Source organism: Lithobates pipiens, unplaced genomic scaffold (genome assembly GCF_037356315.1).
Source record: "Lithobates pipiens isolate NorthernLeopardFrog02 unplaced genomic scaffold, aLitPip1_a1.2 Scaffold_13, whole genome shotgun sequence".
NCBI lineage: Eukaryota > Metazoa > Chordata > Amphibia > Anura > Ranidae > Lithobates > Lithobates pipiens.
Genome location: NW_027507718.1, coordinates 381767229 through 381787343, shown reverse-complemented (window position 1 = coordinate 381787343; position 20115 = coordinate 381767229). Strand labels below are relative to the sequence as shown.

The following is a 20115-nucleotide window of genomic DNA, read 5'->3' as shown; positions in this document are numbered from 1 at the left end:
GTACTTTGCAGAATGCGTACTGCATTGCATTATTTAAAAACAATTGGCACGGACCTTTTAGAAATAAAGCAAGCATTCAACTTGAAAAATGCCTTTTAGCCAGAGACTTTATTCAAACATATATTATGACATATTTCTTTGTTATGAGACAATGACACGTACGATAATTAACAAAATACACTTCAGGCGTAATTCGCTTTTAGCTATTAAATATATTCTGTATTATGATTTACCCAATAAAACACCAGTGACAGCTGAAATCACAGATAATATTCTGTACAGACACCTTGAGTTGTGTAACACCTCGTGTGATGAATTGCAGCTACCCTGCAGTGTTTTTACATATTTTCCCTGGTTACAGCATGTCAAGAACTGAGCCGGTCTCATCATCTCTCACTCCTGCTGCTTCTGCTAGGATTATCTCCATGTCTCCAGGACACACCATTCTCAATGCTTCTCACCTCAATCATCTGGGACAGCAGTTTGTTTCTTAATGGCAGAGCTGTGATCTTTACTTTCTAACCTATATTCTTTTTATCTGTTTATTCACAGCATTCTTAATTGGTGGTTTAGAAGGCAGTTCGGATCTTCTCATCAATAGATTGCTTCATTACCTTTGTGATTACACTATTGCTCTTCTATCTATTAGAGACTTCCTGGATCAGCTGCTACAGATGCTGCCTAACGGCTCATACAGATGGCACATGATTTGGTTTTCACCATGTTCCCCTCACACCATATGGTAAACAGAACTTTGCCAGCTAAAAAAGTAAAAATCACTGGTCCCTTTAATAGCTGGCAGTTATACAGGGTAGAGAATGGGACACAAACAGTGAAACTGCTTCTTCCATAGTCAAGATCCTGCCAAAGCTTGTTTGTAAGTGTTAATCAGCTATCGTAAGAATACAGTAATGTAAAACTCCTCTACATATACTATCGGGCATCAGCATATAAGGGTCTAGTAAATTCTGTACAGCTTGATGTCAGTCTCCTTGGACACAGCCATCATAACAGGAGCTCTTGGTTGGTAGATGTTCCTCATGCCCCTCAGTGCTACCCAACATCAGACCTGAAAAAAGCATATTAAGCTAAAGATCTAAGCAAGGTGATCACATCGGATGCCACTGGCACGCACCCAAATAAGCATAGGATGAAAGTATTAAATGTGACCATAGAAAAAAAATGGGTAGTGGCACTGCTAAATAGTATGAGATTTAATACATTAGTCCATCGATAAGTCCTTGAAGTGGATACTCCGTACATGTGGAGGGGAGACCTGTATAGATTACTTTAGCAGTCCAAAACAACCTTGGCAGCCTTTGAGGAGGGAGATGAAAGCTGACTCCAGATACAGTATGCAAATGAGAAAAGAAACACAGGCGCCTCTAGGTTAGAACCATAAACATTTTAACCTTACATGGAGGTTAAGGAGGGCAACATTGGGTTCGCAAGCTGCGGCCATCTGATTGGCCAAGCCACGATGTCACCACTCCCGCACAGGTGTGTGGAAGTCAAGGCTGCGGCACAGCTCTCTCAATGGACAGCACACAGTTCATGGATAGCACAGTGCGCATGCACCGGTGACATCACCAGCACTGCTTAGGTAAATATATATCTAAATATACATGTTTAGGAGATATTCACTGTACTTATAGGTAAACCTTTTTAAAGACTTAAACACCTTTAATATTACTTTAATTGAACCAGCTGATTGGTTATTATGCACAGCTACATCAGATTATGTGTGCACCATTTTTAGTAAATCTCCCCTACAGGTAAGTCATCCCTTCCATGATCTTTTACCCTGTATGAAAAAATATCCAGCCCAAGTTTGTTTCTTCACCATTTTCTATAGTGAGAGGATGGCATGGCAACACACACATACGGTTCTATTATCAACCAATATGCTAACTGTTATTAATGATCACTGGTCACATTACTGGCATGTTTAGAAATGTAGTTTTAGCTGCTACTGTAAAAACAGACCATCCAAGCCAGTTTTGCAGAAAGGCACTACGTGCTTCTTCTTGTTTATGGCATAATGAATTTGTGGCCTGCTGGCAAACACAGAAAAACTAGAAATATTTATATGAGAGTTTTAGGGTGTGAAAATAATGCAAAATAGCAAATAAATTAATTCTGTTTTATTACTCTACAACTTAGAAGTTCTTTTTGTATATAGTACATTTGTAGCAAGGGCATCCTAGGTTTCAAAGCTTATTGAACCTTTGGACATCACCCTTAACCACTTCACCTCCGGAAGGTTTACCCCCCATCCTCTCCTGACCAGGGCATTTTTTGCGATATGGCACTGCGTTATTTTAACTGATTTGTGTCTCTTTTCCCCACAAATAGGGCTTTCTTTTGGTGATATGTGATCACCTCTGCATTTTTATTTTTTGCGCTATAATCAAAGGACACTTTTAAAACAGAAGCAGCTTCCTTGGCTGTAAAGAAGAGGAGGGTTAATTCCACTGTAAGGCTGTTAGCAGATCAGCCTCTACAAACTCAGCAGTGCCTAAAAATGCCCAAAAATTGAAGAGCAACTGAGTATGTGCAAAGCAGGGCGAGACAGTGTATTACTGAATTTTAAACATTATAGACACTTATTATTAAAGTGGAGCTCCACCCAAAAGGGGAAGTTCCGCTTTAAGGCCTTGTTCCCTGCTCCTCTTGAAAAACTGGCACTTTTGAGGAGCGGGGGGGGGGGCAGGTACCCAATTTTGACAGGTACCTGTTTCCCGCTTCCATTCCGAGTGCTGTGGCGCTTGGGAACTGAAGTCCCCCCCCCCATCCACCAGACACTATGTGCAGCATGACTCATGATGCATACGCAGTGGGCCCCTGGCTGTAAAGCTGCAAGCTTTCACAGCCGGGTGCCCATAGTGAGGATGTTGGCGCCAGGGACTGAAAACAGTGGGCGAGACTGACTGGGGTGAGCACACCGCTGGATCCTGGGAAAAGTGAGCGGCTGTTTTTTTTTAAAAGTCAGCAGCTACAGTTTTTGTAGCTGCTGGCTTTTTTTCCCCAGAGGTGTCTGTAACTCCGCTTTAATTTTTTCCATAGCTATACCTGCAAAAGGGGCCAGCCTGAAGTGATCTAGCAGGACTTAATTTTTTTTGACTAAAGTTCCACTTTAACCACTTCCCGACCAGCGCACGACGATGTACGTCGACAGAATGGCACGGGCAGGCATATTGGCGTACATGTACGTCCAATATTCGATGCCGCCGTGCCATCGGGAGCGCGCCGCCGGCGGCGCGCTCCCGCGCTGGTCGGGACCCCCGTGAGTCCGGTCGCGGGACCCGCGGACTCGATCGCCGTGGGCATCCCCGCGATCGTCTCACGGAGCGGCCGAATGGAGGAAATGCTGTGTAAACAACATTTTTCCATTCTGCCTAGCAACTAGTGACGCTGATCTCTGCTCCATGTGATTGGAGCAGAGATCAGCGTACACTAAATGAAAGCCCAACCCCCCCACAGTTAGTAACACACCCCTAGGAACACTTAACCCCTACACTGCCACCCACTGGTTAACCCTTTCACTGCCAGTGTCATTTACACAGGAATCACTGCATTTATATAGCAGTGATTACTGTATAAATGACAATGGTCCCAAAAATGTGTCAAAAATGTCTGATGGGTCCCCCACAATGTCGCAGTCACAATAAAAATCGCAGATCGCCGCCATTACTAGTAAAAAAAAAAAAAAAAAATTAATAAAAATGCTATAAAACTATCCCTATTTTGTAAACGCTATAACTTTTGCACAAACCAATCAATAATCGCTTATTGCGATTTTTTTTACCAAAAATATGTAGAAGAATACGTATCGGCCTAAACTGAGGGAAAAAAATGTTTTTTTATATATTTTTGGGGGATATTTATTATTACAAAAGTAAAAAATAATGCGTTTTTTTCAAAATTATCGCTCTATTTTTGTTTATAGCGCAAAAAATAAAAACCGCAGGGGTGATCAAATACCACCAAAAGAAAGCTCTATTTGTGGGAAAAAAAGGACGTCAATTTTGTTTGGGAGCCACGTCGCACGACTGCGCAATTGTCAGTTAAAGCAACGCAGTGCCGAATCGCAAAAAGTGGTCTGGTCTTTGACCAGCAAATTGGTCCAGTCTGAAAGTGGTTAAGCTTTAGCTTTTTATCATAGGATGCTATGAATGTACTATATACAAAAAAGTACTTTATTACTTTATGCTACATGATCTCCAATCACCCTATTCTGCAAGATTTATGCTAATGCTCCATTTTATATATTGGGCATTATCTCTGTGGATCATGAGGATGAAATATACGAATATATCAGTTTATCTCTGAGCGAAGAGAACTTGTTAGCAACTACTCTGAATGACTGATAAGCAAAGTTTTATTGGAAATACATTCAATAACCTATCTCACAGCATACTGGTAAATTCCAGCAAGTTGAAAACCAGAGAAAACACTAAATTCTATGGTATCAAATTAAATGCCACTGAAATATTTAAAGTGCAATTTAAATTGGATGAATGTTTATGCTGAAACATAGCCAGCCATTTGTTTTGCATGGATATCAAACAACCACTATCTGACATACTGTAGTACCTAAAATTACTTATTAAATGATATAAATATAGCAGAAATACATACCGACAGCTTCAGATAGTCCATAGACTTTCTGGTTATACGCATCCGTCTTATCCCATATAAATGTATAGGAAAGGCTGGGGGTGGCAGGAAACCATTTCTGAAAAAGTCGCCCCACCACTGCAACCATCAGATGCACCTTCATCAGATTGAATGGTATTACAGAATGTGTCATTGTAATTTTAAGCACAGATTTATATCCTGCAGCTCTCGAACTCAAATAGGATAATTTCAAATCAGTCCCCGGAACTGTTGTTTCTTCGTGAAGCACCTGGTTTCAAACAAACGTAAGCAAGATTTATGACTGTAAATTTGCAAATATTGTAAAGAAACTGTTAGCAAATCACTGGAATATAAAAAAAATATAACAAAAGAAAAATATGACAGATATAAAGTGACTAAATAATTAGAAAGACGTTTTCATACACAGGCATAGCACAGTGGAGACTTCTTAGAACAGGTGTAGCATTATATATTCTCATATACAAGCATGAAAGACAAAAGATGCCAAATTTATCCAGCAAACAATAACGTCTCGGAAAAAGTGCTAGACTATGAGTTACTGATGGGCCTGTAGCATTGGCCTGTTTTAACCCCATTTAACCCTGTATATGACTCAGAAAGTATGGTTATGTTTAAGAATTTATGCCCAAGCTGGACTATGATGTAAAGCATGGGTCTTCAAACTATGGCCCTCCAGTTGTTCAGGAACTACAATTCCCATCATGCCTAGTAATGTCTGTGAATGTCAGAGTTTTACAATGCCTCATGGGATGTGTAGTTTCGCAACAGCTGGAGGGCCATAGTTTGAGGATCCCTGACGTAAAGCTAAAAGTTTTTATTTTGTTATAGATTAAGCAGGGGAGGGTTAGCGTCTCTTTCAGGTTTTTATTGCCATCTATGTGGCGTCCCCTCCTCCCTACGTCACCTTAGGAAAGGGTAGGATTTCTCTCAATTAGGCATAAAAATTGCAGAGTGGTAGTTAGAATTTCTGACAAAAATGTTATTGCTGTCCCTGCCTTCCTGTTCTACTAACAAATATACCCCCCCCCCCAACTTTTTTCTTCTATGAGTGTCACAAGGACAAAAAGTGGGGGCATCATTCCCTGTAGGGGACAGACATTTTCTGTCTTCACAAATCTTTTCAAAAACTAAAGAACACAATTCAGGATGGAAGTAGGCTTTAATTTTTCTTCTCCAAGCTAGGATCTCAGCTCGACAAGCCCAAAGCTCTAACCACTGACCTGATCAATAAGATGTAATTGATTAACTTAGAAGAAATAGGAGATTCTCCTATAAGTAAAGGGTTATCCAAGTTTCCTAAGACTATATGGGGCAGAATATGAATGCATGTATAATTCTTTGATTGGAAACCAAAGCACTGGCTATTCTCTCATCAACCTTAGTTCACTTAACATTATCAAAACTGTGCAATAAATGAGTACAAAGAACATAATAATAATTAATAATAATGAGCAAAGATACTAGTAACTATATGTTCCAAACTGATCTGACTCCAGCAAACTGAAATCAGATTGTTTGCTGGAGAGTTACTACACTTTGCACAATATGGCTGCTCCCTCAACTCCCTTAAGCCTAATACACACGGGCCGATTTTTGGCTGTCATCAGCAACAGAAATTCAACAGAAACCGGCCAACATTTGGCTACAGTCCACAGAAGGGGCATGACCGAAATAGGTCTGCCGACCGGCTCCCGTGCGGCGCTCTTAGCCAGTGGCTGAAAGCGCTGACTATAGTGTTCTTGGGGGGTGGGGGGTGGGGAGAACACAATAGCACTGCAGGAGAGATTGTTGTACTAACATTGCGTAGTTAGTGCAGTGTCTGTCAGTTTTTTCTGTAGTGTGCTAGGCTTTAGAATTAAAAAAGGTAGGCAGAAAATATTTAAGCAAATTAGTATAAAAATCTTCTAAATGTAAAACATACATGCATTTCTTTATTCAACATTGTTTTTAAAGCATACCTTTATCATTAAGCATGCTTACCAATAACATACCTATACCATCCAATACATTTTGGTGAATAGGATGCCTATTGAAGAAATGTATGCTCCCTTCAATGAGTGTTTTGTTCAGCAACCACTTTATGCAGCATTTTCAATATCAGGTAAATAACTGGCATGACGCATCACTGTAAATTATGCCAAATGGTTTTAGCTTACTGAACAACTTATCTCATCTATAAAGCTGTCGGTTTTGATGAGGTTCCAAGGCACGTGATATATGTGTTGGTTATATTATCAGGCTTGACTCAGTCCTTTATTGTTTTTCTTTTCATGTTGAGGATACATAAAAGGCTCCCACACATTGCTCGTTCTGTTATCGCTGCTCTGTTGCAAAGGGTTTGGCTTTTCCAAATGGGAAACTGACAGACATTTTAACTACAATCTGATGATTGAAGGTTCCGTGCAGTCATTAGTCATGGAGATTTCAGACTTTTACTTACTCAGATCTGGCAACTAACGCAATCACCTTTATTTCACTTCGAGTCAAAATGACAGGATTACAATCTATAATAAGATTCCTACACAAAGAAGACTAGCATTTATAGTTGCTAAGCCACCGAGCACTGCTCATTTGATATGCATAGCCAAGTGCAGAAAATAAGAATTCGGAGGGTTCCCATGGGAGAGCTTTCAAACATTCCTTTTTATTGGAATATTTTGGCAGAGAGACTTTGCTTTCCTATGTCATTCTCACATTTTATTACCCAGCGTTTTCATTTGTCAGGTTTTCATCTCGCTGCCGGATCTTAAATAAAACAGCTGCCTGTAATCTGCAGGTTTCTCCTACAGTTGTTTCAAAAACATAATCACACAAGCCAGCTTCACCATTTTCTTTTGTCTACTGGGAATATAAACAATTGACCACAGAGTTAAAAGATGGGTGAAGCTCACGTTGAGATAGAAAAATATATACAGACTTTGCTACCATACCATATGAAATGGTTTCTATTGTCAGAATGGGAATTTATTAAAAAATATGCAAAAATAGATTTTTGAGGATTCTTTTGTGAGCACCTCACCCATACCCTACCTGCTGAGAACATCTCTTACAAAAGAAACATATACATTTATGAAAATTTCTTGAAACAGAGAATTTATTGTTTCAGTAGGTGTCCTCATTTTTAGAGAAGGAGCGATGGTATAGCTGAGAAAAATGTATTATTAACACCCTTTTTTCTTTTGGCGCCTATGAGCAATTACAATATATTTCCAAAAATGTACATATTTTGACAGTATTGCCCTGAGTTTTGAATGCTAAATTAAATGGACTGCATTTGACAAGGCATGGTAAGATCAGGAGCCCAGAAACCCTGCAAGACAAAGGAATAATGAGCTAATATGCATAGCATACTAGTTCATTATGAATTACCTACCTGAGATTGAAGCCCCCAAAGCGGTCTTCGTTCCCCTCCTCCGATGCCACCATCTATCCTGGAGTGACTTCCGGGTATTGCAATGACATCACTCCCATGCATGCGCGCTGGTACCACCACTAACTGCATGATCGCCATTAGAAACGGCATGCTCAGTGCGTCTGTGCCCGATGTCTACGGTGCATGCGCCGTAGACATAGGTGCAGCTAGTTCTGCAAATATCTCCTAAACCTTTTAGGTTTGGGAGATATTTCTTGCACCTACAGGTAAGCCTTAATCTTAATCTGAAAAAAACGGCCCCTTTCACTCCAGTGTGAAAGCCAGAGAGATTTCACACTGGAGCGGTGCACTGGCCGGACGGTGAAAAAAGTTCTGCTAGCCGCATCTTTGGAGCGGTGAAAGGAGCAGTGTATTCAGACCACCCTGCTAGCGGCCGCAGACCGCCGCTAAAATGTCAGTAGAGCACTGATAAAAATAGCATCGCTTTACCGCCGACGCCCGCACCACCCCAGTGTGAAAGGGGCCTAAGACGTGATTTCCTATTGGGAGTATCTCACCCAAAAATTTTTTTTTAGCTGCAGGGGATGGCGGATATCTGACTTGTATCTTGGTGCAGACTCCTGGTAAAATCAGTGAGCCAATCACACAAGCAGGAAATTATGTTTCTGAGGGGTGTTCTGTGTACAGAACACCTCCAGGCAGCCATATTGCATTACATTTTACAGAAAATTACAGAGCTGCAGATTGAAAAAGAAATGCCACTCCTGAGGAAACACAACACATCGAGTTCTAAAGATGCCTTTTAATCATGTATTGACATCCCAATTTTCAAGCATGTATCCTGCATTGTAGTTACTTTCAATCTGCATGGCATTGCATTGTAATTGATGTATTATGATGACAACTGTATCTACCTCAATAAATTATTTTATCATGTTTACTTCTGACTTAGTGGCCATTTGTGGTACACCTCATTTATAGTCCCAGGGCTACGTTTTTTTTTGTTTTTTTATGTATAAAAAGGAAAAGGTAATTTTTTATAAAATTCAATTATAATAGTGTACACTATATTCATTCAGTTACAATAGTATACGCTATATTATTTTTTTATTTGCTATTTTGTTTCCTACAAAAGTTTAAATGTCAATTATCAAGTTTTGGGTTGGGCGGAAAGAGATGGAAGTCTATCTATAGCCAAAATATTTTTTCTAGTTTTGGATAGAGTGGGAAATGTTTCGAACCCCTGATCGGTTTTACTGCAATCCAGGGCCCAGGGCTCTGTTAGTTGCATTTGCCCTAATGACAGAAAGTGATTGAAACAGGGAAAGGACAACAATAAAAATCAGACAGGGTTCAAGCATTTCTCATGCTCTTTGTGTTCCTGGTTGAATATCTCTTTAAAGGAGCTCTGGACAGCAGTAATCCCTCCCCATTCAGTCCAAAGCTGAAACAAAAGTTTTGACTGTGGATGCACTTTAAGATAGGAAATGATTAGGCTCCAATTGTATGAAGTCTAAGACCTGCATACATATTACATATTACATTATAAGTATGTACTTTGAAGGTAAACTATACCCGTAGTCTATTAACCCAGAGGATACATATAAGTTGAATGATATAGTCCGCAGCTATCCATTTCTGCTGTCTTTTTCCCTGTGCAGTATTTTTAATGTTTAAAATATCTTTGAAAAATAATAGCTTTTCATTTCATGGCTGTGATCTGCTGGCAAAATAGAATAAAAGATTGCTCACAGACAGGGCTCACTTTTTGTGCAGTCAAGCATGTTGATTGCAAGTGCTTGTTCACAGTCTCTTCCTTATAAATGGTTTATTCAAGTCACATGACAGTGTTTTCTAATCTAAACTGAATTTCACATGGAAAGCATCCTAGTGAATAGCCTAGGACTAACACAGTGTGAAGGTAGATTATATTTACACAGTTACTGGGGTACAAGAGTGACAGACTATATATAAAATCTGTCAACAATTCTATGAGGGCATTATAGCTTTTAAAAGAAAAACATATTAATAAAATAGCCAAAATGATGTTATATGTATGCTAAGTGCTGTCCTTGTGTAAACTTATGTGGGAAGTTTTTGTTGGTACTGTTGCAAAATCACATATCGTCTGTAAAGCAACATATACTATAAAACATTTGAGGGTCTTGGCAATCTTCTTACAGCCTAGGCCAGAGATGGAGAACCTTGGCACCCCAGATGTTTTGGATCTACATTTCAAATGATGCTCATGCACTCTGCAGTGTAGTTGAGCATCATGGGAAATTTAGTTCCAAAACATCTGGGGTGCCAAGGTTTGCCATCACTGGCCTAGGCCATCTTTATGTAGAGCAACAATTCTTTTCTTCAGATCCTCAGAGAGTTCTTTGCCATGAGGTGCCATGTTGTACTTCCAGTGACCAGTATGAGAGCGATAACTCCAAATGTAATGCACCTGCTCCGCATTCACACCTGAGACCTTGTAACACTAACGAGTCACATGACACCAGGGAGGGAAAATGGCTAACTGGGCCCAAATTGGACATTTTCACTTGGGAGGTACTCACTTTAGTTGCCAGCGGTGTAGACATTAATGGCCGTGTGTTGAGTTATTTTAAGGGGACAGCAAATTTACACTGTTATACAAGCTGTAAACTCACTACTTTACTTTGTAGCAAAGTGTAATTTCTTCAGTGTTGTCACATGAAGAGATAGAATAAAATATTTACAAAAACGTGATGAGTGTACTCACTTTTGTGAGATACTATATATATATATTTTTTTTTATATATTTTTTTTTAGTTAAACCAGCCTCACACTAGATGAGAATGACCTACCCCTTGCTGCCTACAGGCTCATGCACATCATGCATCCCAGAAGGCTTCAGGGCAATCTACAGCATGTACATATACACCACGGTGTATCATCAAGGGGGCAGCTGCAAAACCAAGACAAGGCAGCCAGCTCCTGAGGATGTAGGAGAGGAGAATGGAAGCACAAGACTGGGTAAACAGCAATGGATAGGAGGAATACAACAGAACAGGGCTGGATTCTTTTGAACATGCAAGTATATTATGTATAACCTATAACAAATAAGGTAAAGTGGGATAAAAAAAAAAAAGAGGGGTGATGTTCCCCAATTTTTTTATTTTTTATTTTACAGACTGGAAGGAAAAAAAAGAATGTGTCTGGCTTTAAATGAGGCCTAGCTATGACAACAGCTTTTGAACATCAATTATCCATTGCCTGCTCCTGCCCAAGAATAAACCTTATCCATCTCTTAAATAAAACTTTCCCTTAGGTTAGAGGTCTCATTTATAAGCCTTAGCATATATACAGCTGCTGCAAATAAAGAATATAATTTGAAATTGTGCAGGATTACTGATATGTTTTCAAATACTTTGTTGTTCTTCATATGCAAGGGTAAATGTGTTTGAGGAAGGGGATTTCCTCCACAACATACATAACTTTTCTGTATATCTACAGTACTGCCTGTCATAAACAAACAGGGTCTTTGCCTCTCCGAACTGTAGGGTGACTCTTACTGCTTCATTTTCTGTTTGGGTTAAATGTGTAACAAGGCTTTCACTCTGCTTAAACGAATACTGAGTATATCTTCACATAAAGCAAATGCAACACAACAGGATTAAGTTAAGCAAAACAGAGTAATACCTGTGTCTCAGGAATTATAGGGCTATCTTCAGGAGAGGATCTGAAAAAAGTTGACAAAGGAGATGATACTATGACCGGGTTCGGCCGGACAAACCCACTCAGGTCACAACTAGGGATGTCATTCTCCTCTTTCTTCATTACCAAGGTGTCCATCACATAAAATACGTTCCACGGAATCCAAACTGTGTGATATTGTGTCAAAAACGGAGCCCTTTCAAACATGAGTGTAAGAGATGCACCTCCATTCGCAACCAGATCAAACCTGCACAGACACAAGGAAAAAAAAAAAAAGCTTTGATAAAATAAAATAGTGGAATCTAATACTAAGGCCGCGTACACACGGGCGGACTGTTCGCCCAACCTTGTCCGCTGAACAGTGTTTGGGCGGACAGTCCGCTCGTGTGTGGGCTTTTCAGCGGACAGTTTCAGCGGACAGTTGGACGGACAAAGTCTTTCGGAAATTCCGAAAAACTGTCCGCTGAAACTGTGTTTGAGCGAACAGTCCGCCCGTGTGTGGGCTTGTCCGCTGTACTTTCGAAATGAGCGGACTGTTCCCGCTCGGAAAGTCCGCCCATTTCGAGCGCGTGTACAGGTAGGCGGGGCCCGCGAAGGAGACGTCGCGGGCTCCGCCGCCTGGAATGGGCTTAAAGGGGAACCCCAACGCCGAAAAAAATCGGCGTGGGGGTTCCCCCCAAGTCCACACCAGACCCTTGTCCGAGCACGCTACCCGGCCGGCCAGGAAAGGGGGGCGAGCGAGCGCGCCCCCCCTCCTGAGCCGTACCAGGCCGCGTGCCCTCAACATGGGGGGGTGCCTTGGGGAAGGGGGGGGCCGCGCGGCCCCCCCACCCCAAAGCACCTTGTCCCCATGTTGATGAGGACAAGGGCCTCTTCCCGACAACCCTGGCCGTTGGTTGTCGGGGTCTGCGGGCGGGGGGCTTATCGGAATCCGGGAGCCCCCTTTAAGAAGGGGGCCCCCGGATACCGGCCCCCCACCCTATGTGAATGAGTATGGGGTACAATGTACCCCTACCCATTCACCTGTGAAATAAAGTACAAATAAAAACACAACACAGGGGGAAAAAATATTTTATTGCACAGCCGGGGGTCTTCCGTCTTCGGGGGTCTTCTCGCCGGACTCCTCCGCTATGTGTGTGTAGCTCTTTTGCCAGCGGAGGAGTCCGGCTTTCTTCCTCCCCGCCGCCGGCCTCTTCTCCCGACTTCGGGGGTCTTGTCCCCCTCTTCGGTTCTTCTGCCGGGCCACCGCGCCTGGTCCGGTGGCCCGGTCTTCTGTCGCCGTCTTCCGTTCTTCTGTCGCCGCCTTCGGTTCTTCTGCCGGGCCACCGCGCCTTCTTGTAGCTCTTTTACAGGCGGTGGCCCGGTCTTCTGTCGCCGTCGCCGCCTTCCGTTCGTGTTCTTCTTCTTGTTCTTCTTGTTCTTCTCCTGGAGATGTTGACTCGACGAGCTCTCCGGCCGGAATGCCGGGGACGCGCTGTGCGGTCACTTATATAGTGACAATGGGGCGGGGTCACATGGTATATGTCACATGGGTTGGTCACATGGGTTGATGTCACATGGGGACTATGACATCGTAAGGGGGCGGGGTCACCATGTGACATCAACCCATGTGACATATACCATGTGACCCCGCCCCATTGTCACTATATAAGTCACAGCGCAGGGCGGCTCTGGCATTCCGGCCGGAGGGAGCGACGTGTCAACATCGCCTGGAGAAGAACAAGAAGAACAAGAAGAAGAACACGAACGGAAGGCGGCGACGGCGACAGAAGACCGGGCCACCGCCTGTAAAAGAGCTACAAGAAGGCGCGGTGGCCCGGCAGAAGAACCGAAGGCGGCGACAGAAGAACGGAAGACGGCGACAGAAGACCGGGCCACCGGACCAGGCGCGGTGGCCCGGCAGAAGAACCGAAGAGGGGGACAAGACCCCCGAAGTCGGGAGAAGAGGCCGGCGGCGGGGAGGAAGAAAGCCGGACTCCTCCGCTGGCAAAAGAGCTACACACACATAGCGGAGGAGTCCGGCGAGAAGACCCCCGAAGACGGAAGACCCCCGGCTGTGCAATAAAATATTTTTTCCCCCTGTGTTGTGTTTTTATTTGTACTTTATTTCACAGGTGAATGGGTAGGGGTACATTGTACCCCATACTCATTCACATAGGGTGGGGGGCCGGTATCCGGGGGCCCCCTTCTTAAAGGGGGCTCCCGGATTCCGATAAGCCCCCCGCCCGCAGACCCCGACAACCAACGGCCAGGGTTGTCGGGAAGAGGCCCTTGTCCTCATCAACATGGGGACAAGGTGCTTTGGGGTGGGGGGGCCGCGCGGCCCCCCCCTTCCCCAAGGCACCCCCCCATGTTGAGGGCACGCGGCCTGGTACGGCTCAGGAGGGGGGGCGCGCTCGCTCGCCCCCCTTTCCTGGCCGGCCGGGTAGCGTGCTCGGACAAGGGTCTGGTGTGGACTTGGGGGGAACCCCCACGCCGATTTTTTTCGGCGTTGGGGTTCCCCTTTAAGCCCATTCCAGGCGGCGGAGCCCGCGACGTCTCCTTCGCGGGCCCCGCCTACCTGTACACGCGCTCGAAATGGGCGGATTTGCCTCCTCCTTACGTGGGCGAGTCCGTTCATTTCAAAAGTTGAGCGAACTGTTTGCCCAACCTTGTTCGTCAAACAGTCCGCTCGTGTGTGGGCAAGTCCGCTCATGCAAATTTTGAGCGGACTGTTTGACAAACTGTTTGCCGAACAAGATTGGGCGAACAGTCCGCGCGTGTGTACGCGGCCTAACAAGCTCTGGTTGGCCCCCGTGTGTTCCAAATGAAAAGAAGCAGCGATGGTACTATGCCAGCAGATGCCGAGCTTGTATTATTAAGAAACGCTACACAGCAAAGCCCAAAGAGCTCTGCTGGGTTTAAAGAATATTGATTTATTTGCTGTATATGATAACCTTTATTGTATCAACATGAAAATCAGCCTGAACATACAGTTTTCAGGCTACAATGGCCCAACTTCATTCCATCACATCTGGTAGAGGGCTCCCAGAACCACAAGCATCACAGCGCACTTTCTAATTTAGTGCTTATCTGCTTATATCATCTTAGCTCCAGCCTAGAGACATAAGAGAGTAAAGCGATGTGGGACTGTTATACCCAGGATCTAACTAGGCTACAGATCATGTCTGCAAAACAGGAGAGATGCCAGGAATAAACAAGAACCAGGAGACCGTAATGTAGCCTCGGGGCAAGACTTGCAATTATTACCAAGGATCAGCCTTACATTCTAAATCATGTATAGCACAGGCAGCCCTAACAATGCTAAACTAAAGACATGTATCAAAAGGTGACACATAATTATGTAAAGTGCAGGAATGTAATTGTGGCAGGAAGTGGGAACAAATGCATATGCATACATATTTACTTTATCAAACATCAATCTTTCATGATCTAGTTGACCCTCTTCATTCTTACCTGTATCTTAATGAAGTACAGTATATATCAAGTCACATAAAACTGAGATTTATTATCCAATGGTAAATGAAAAGTATAACAATAGGATTTATTAGGCAAACTCAATTAAAAACTGGGCATGCACATCGTTAATGTCTGTTATTTTTCACAATTTATTAGTACTATTATGGACAACTTTAGAAGGATGAGCCGAACACCCCCCTGGTTCGGTTCACATCAGAATACCTGAACAGGGGACACAAACAGGAAAAATCAAAAGTGCTAATTTTAAAGGCTTATATGCAAGTTATTGTCATAAAAAAAGTGTTTGGGGACCTGGGTCCTGCCCCAGGGGACATGTAACAATGCAAAAAAAGAGTTTAAAAAAAAACAGCCATTTTTTTGGGGAGCAGTGATTTTTTTAATGCTTACAGTAAAACAATAAAAATGAAATAATTCTTTAAATATCATGCCTGGGGGGTGTCTATAGTATATCTGTAAAGTGGCACAGTTTTCCCGTGTTTAGAACAGTACCACAGCAAAATTACATTTATAAAATAAAAAAGTCATTTAAAACTAACCGCGGCTGTAATGAATTGTCGGGTCTCGGCAATATAGATAAAACTCTTGAAAAAAACGGCATGGGGTCCCCACCCCAGTCCATTACCAGGTCCTTTGGATCTGGTATGAATATTAAGGGGAGCCCTGAACCACAAATTAAAAAAAAAAAATGTGTGGGGGTCCCCCCAAAATCCGTACCAGGCCCTTCAGGTATGGATATTAAGGGGAATCCTGCGCCAAAATTAAAAAAATGGCATAGGGGTCCCCCCAAAATTCATACCAGACCCTTATCCAAGGACCCAACCTGGCAGGATGCAGAAAAAGAGGGGGGGATGAGAGAGAGTGCCACCCTGAACCTACCAGGCCACATGACTTAAACATGGGGAAGGTGCTTTGGAGTCGGACCAAAGCACCTTGTCCCCATGTTGATGGTGACAAGGGCCTTATCCCCACAACCCTTGCCCGGTGGTTGTGGGGGTATGCCGGCGGGGGGCTTATCGGAATCTGGAAGCCCCCTTTAACAAGAGGACCCCCAGATCCTGGGAATCCCCCGTGGCATCAGAGGGGGGTCACCCATTTACATCACCACGTGGCCCTGCCCTCAGCTTTGTAACAGTTGTCACCAATGGTAAGCGTCATTCGGTGGGAGCCTCCCATGGAGACGGTGGTGTTGAGTTTTTTTTTCTTTTTTTTTCTCATCAAGGGCGTGATAGAAGATGAATGGACATTGCTGGGCATTTTTATTTTTATCATTTTTGACAGGTTTTTTTGTGAAATGGTACCCAGTTACCAATACACATAGGGGGGCCAAGATCTGGAATCCCCTTGTTAAAGGGGGCTTACAGATTCCAGTAAAGCCCCCGCCCGCATCCCCCCCCCCACAACCACTGGCATAAGGTCAGGCCCCAAAGCACCCTCACCATATTGAACGTATATGTCCTGGTATGGTTCAGGGGGTGCTCTCTCGTCCCTCTTCTTTTCCTGCAGCCTGCCAGGTTGCGTTCTCAGATAAGGGTCTGGTATGGATTTTGGGGGGACCCCCAAGCAATTTTTTTTTTTACATTTTTGGTTTGGGGTTCCCCTTAATATTTATACCAGACCCAAAGCGCCTGGTAATGGACTGGGGGGGGGGGCATGCCATTTTTTTCAATAAGTAATCTATATTGCTGAGACCCAACAATTCATTATAGCCGCAATTAGTTTTAAATTACAATTTTTTCCTTTAGAAATTTAATTTTGCTGTGGTACTGTGATAAACACGGACATACTATAGACACCCCCCAGGCATATTTAAAGGAATATTTAATTTTTATTGTTTCACTTTAAGCATTAAAAAAAAAAAAAAAAAATCACTGCTCCTGAAAAACTTCAGTTTTTAAAAATGTTTTTTGCATTGATACATGACCCCTGGGGCAGGGCCTGGGTCCCCAAACACTTTTTTTATGACAATAACTTGCATATAAGCTTTTAAAATGAGTACTTTTGATTTTTCATGTTAGTGTCCCATAGACTTTAACGGTGTTCTGGTGGCTTCCGATTTTGCCCTAAACACCACATATTGTTCGGTGTTCGCCCGAACACCCGTACAACTAAAGTTCGGCCAAAACTTATGCTCGTTCCGAACCGTTCGTCCATCCCTACTCCATACATGTTTAGATATAGGTTAAATTTTTATAACAGCCTTTTGCACATTTTTCCAGTACTTTACCGGAAGTGTAACCTAATATACCTAACAAGGTGGGTTTTTTTTTGGTGTAATCTTTTATTTACACAGACCCCTATAGCACATTTTTTACTTATGTTTATGCTCAGTTTTAGCCATGTTTGCTTAAAAAAGGTAGTTTTATACTTTTACTGTTATATTTTTCATTTACCACATAATATTAGATAATGTTAATTACTCTTCTACTGGCCAAGTAATATCCATAGTGAAATATCTATTGAGATATACAGTATGTTTTTATTTTTGGCTGTTTTTCTTTATTATTATTAAACTACAGGTTTTAAATCTTAATGAAGGTTGGCAATGCTCACAAAGCTAGGTGTTCATCATGCAATCTTATCTATGGCATTGCAATTGATTGACTATTAATCCAAATGGTTATCAGTTTGCAACACTGTCATGTTACAACAAAGAATGCAGGTGGACATATCTGGATGTCATCTCTGATAAGGTCATCATGCTGCTCTCGGTGACATTGTCTTTCTTTGTGTAAATCAGATGACCTGCATATAATCTATGGGACAGAGTCATTGAAATCCCCTGCCACCATACATCCTCAAGGTCCTACAAGCAGCTTCACATTGCGTACTCATAATAGTTCTGTCAGTGCTGACATCTACATCAACCTTCCCTATATCAATGAACATGGTACAGTGACATACAATATATGTATGAATGAATTTTGATCCATATTACTATAGTGTATTTTCAATGAGTGCATATATAGAGTTATCATTGTAATGTCTGCCTGCAAGCATTATTTTATTTGATTTCACATTTTGCTTGCTTGAGTTTCATATTTTGAGAACTATGTTCATACAGTACACAGAACCCCTTCTATTGGATTTTATATTACAGTTAGTTTTTACATTACAGTTAGCATCATTGCTGAACAGCGATATCAAATAAGGGGGCAAAGTGTCCAATTACAGGTTGAGGGCAGGTAGGTTAGCAAGCTGTATGTCTTATCTGCAGTAGAGGAAAGCCTGGTCACCAACCAGGGCTGTGTCTCAGGACTTTCTGTACAAAAATACATATCTTTTGACTTGTAAACAGCTCTCTTACATGCATTTCAGCTGTGTGTTTGTCTGCAGTTCAGCTTTAAAATTGTAGTAAACGCTAATGATTCTTTTAAAAATGGGCCAGTGCTAGATTATGCCATAATTTGCAAATATGCACTGAATAATAGCAAATTATGACTGATTCACCTTTACCTTACCTTGGCCTTCCAGCGCTGAGCTGTCACCTCTCCTGGAGCTTCGATCTTTTCTCGGTTTTCCTTTTGGGTCCGCGATCTTTGGAATTTTAAATGGCTGGCCCATAATGATGTCACTCCCGCACACGCAAATGGGAGCCATGAGCATGCCCAGCTATCGCACATGTGCCGGTGACGTCGTTGGCTTCAGCCAATATAAATATCTCCTAGTTTAGAAGATATTCATTGTGCCTACAGGTAATCCTTATAGGCTTACCAGTAGCTAAAAGTTTATAATAAGAGTTTATCATCACTTTAAGGTTTTAAAATGCTAACACATACTGATAAGATTATTCACAAATCTCATTTACATGTTTATCTAACAAACATTGAAAATACTGTACATTCCCTTTAAAGTAATACTGGGTCCCTTACAGAATCAGAATATTGACAATTTTCATACTGACAAGTTACATTTTGCCGGCTGCTATTGCAATCTGTATTTATTCAGTAATAAACCTTTGCTGAAAATGAAAGAGCAGAGTCATAAAATATGGCATTTCCTTTTGCCTTTTACTATGTACACCCCCAGTTATTTTTCGGTTTATGTACTCACATCCCATCCTGGCGTGTGATTGTATATCCATAGTTGGGGTAATGTAGAAATGACACATTGACTCCAATGAGCGGTGTTCCATCAGCTGTGAGAAGTTGGCCTCGGATTACAGATGCAAGGCTGCAGACAGAAAGAGAGAGAGAGAACACAAGACTTCAGGTTATGTATACACTTGCTTCCTGAGAGGTGATTCATGGTATAATTCCCCGCTTCACTACCTCAGGTGGTTTAGTGTGAAGTTCCCGCATCATAAAGCTGCCCAATGGTAAGAACCTCTAGCTAGAGCAGAAAAACACAATAAAATCCTTGTGGTGGAGTAGTAACCTTTTCAACATTAACCTTTTATATTCTACTTCAGAGCTGAAGGGTCTGATAAAATATGTCCCCTGCATATAAACCTTAAATTTTTACAACGGACCTTCATTTGCATTTGAAAAAAAAAGGCAGAAAATCTCTGAAACAGCCTGAATATCTTAAAGAAATGGGATGCGCGTAAAGCACTTACATGCTCCAACAGTCAGTCAATTAAGTTTTTCCTTCATATATTAGATTTGTTGCTTTTGATTTTGTGTGCACAGTGGACTGATCTGGCTGTGACAGTTATATAATGTCCCTATGTTCCCACTTTTATTCTTAAAAACTAGTAGAGATTAAAAAAAAAAAAAAAAGTCTCACCTGCAGGACCTCTGAATGGGAACATTCCTACTGTAGCTTGTGAAGCTTGTGAAGGCTTCTTTTAGAACAAGAAATACACAGGGTCCCACTACTAACCTTTTGAACATGCTAGCTCACTGGCTGTGAAACTTTTTTTAGTAACTTCTGGGTAAATCGCCCCGGAAAAGTATATAAAGGGATCCGACTCTACT

General features: G+C 42.3%; 1 protein-coding gene across 16 annotated transcripts in view; it reads right to left on the bottom strand.

The window, feature by feature from the left end:
• TENM3 (teneurin transmembrane protein 3) overlaps window positions 1-20115 on the bottom strand; it is a 1601892-nt gene that overhangs the window by 116506 nt on the left and 1465271 nt on the right. For all 16 annotated transcript variants that reach the window (XM_077477263.1, XM_077477264.1, XM_077477253.1 and 13 more), the window contains 3 exons: window positions 19250-19369; window positions 11705-11966; window positions 4642-4909 (listed from right to left, as the gene is read on the bottom strand). In XM_077477263.1, coding sequence (XP_077333389.1) covers window positions 4642-4909; window positions 11705-11966; window positions 19250-19369 — 650 coding nt within the window. The remainder of the gene's footprint in view (window positions 1-4641; window positions 4910-11704; window positions 11967-19249; window positions 19370-20115) is intronic.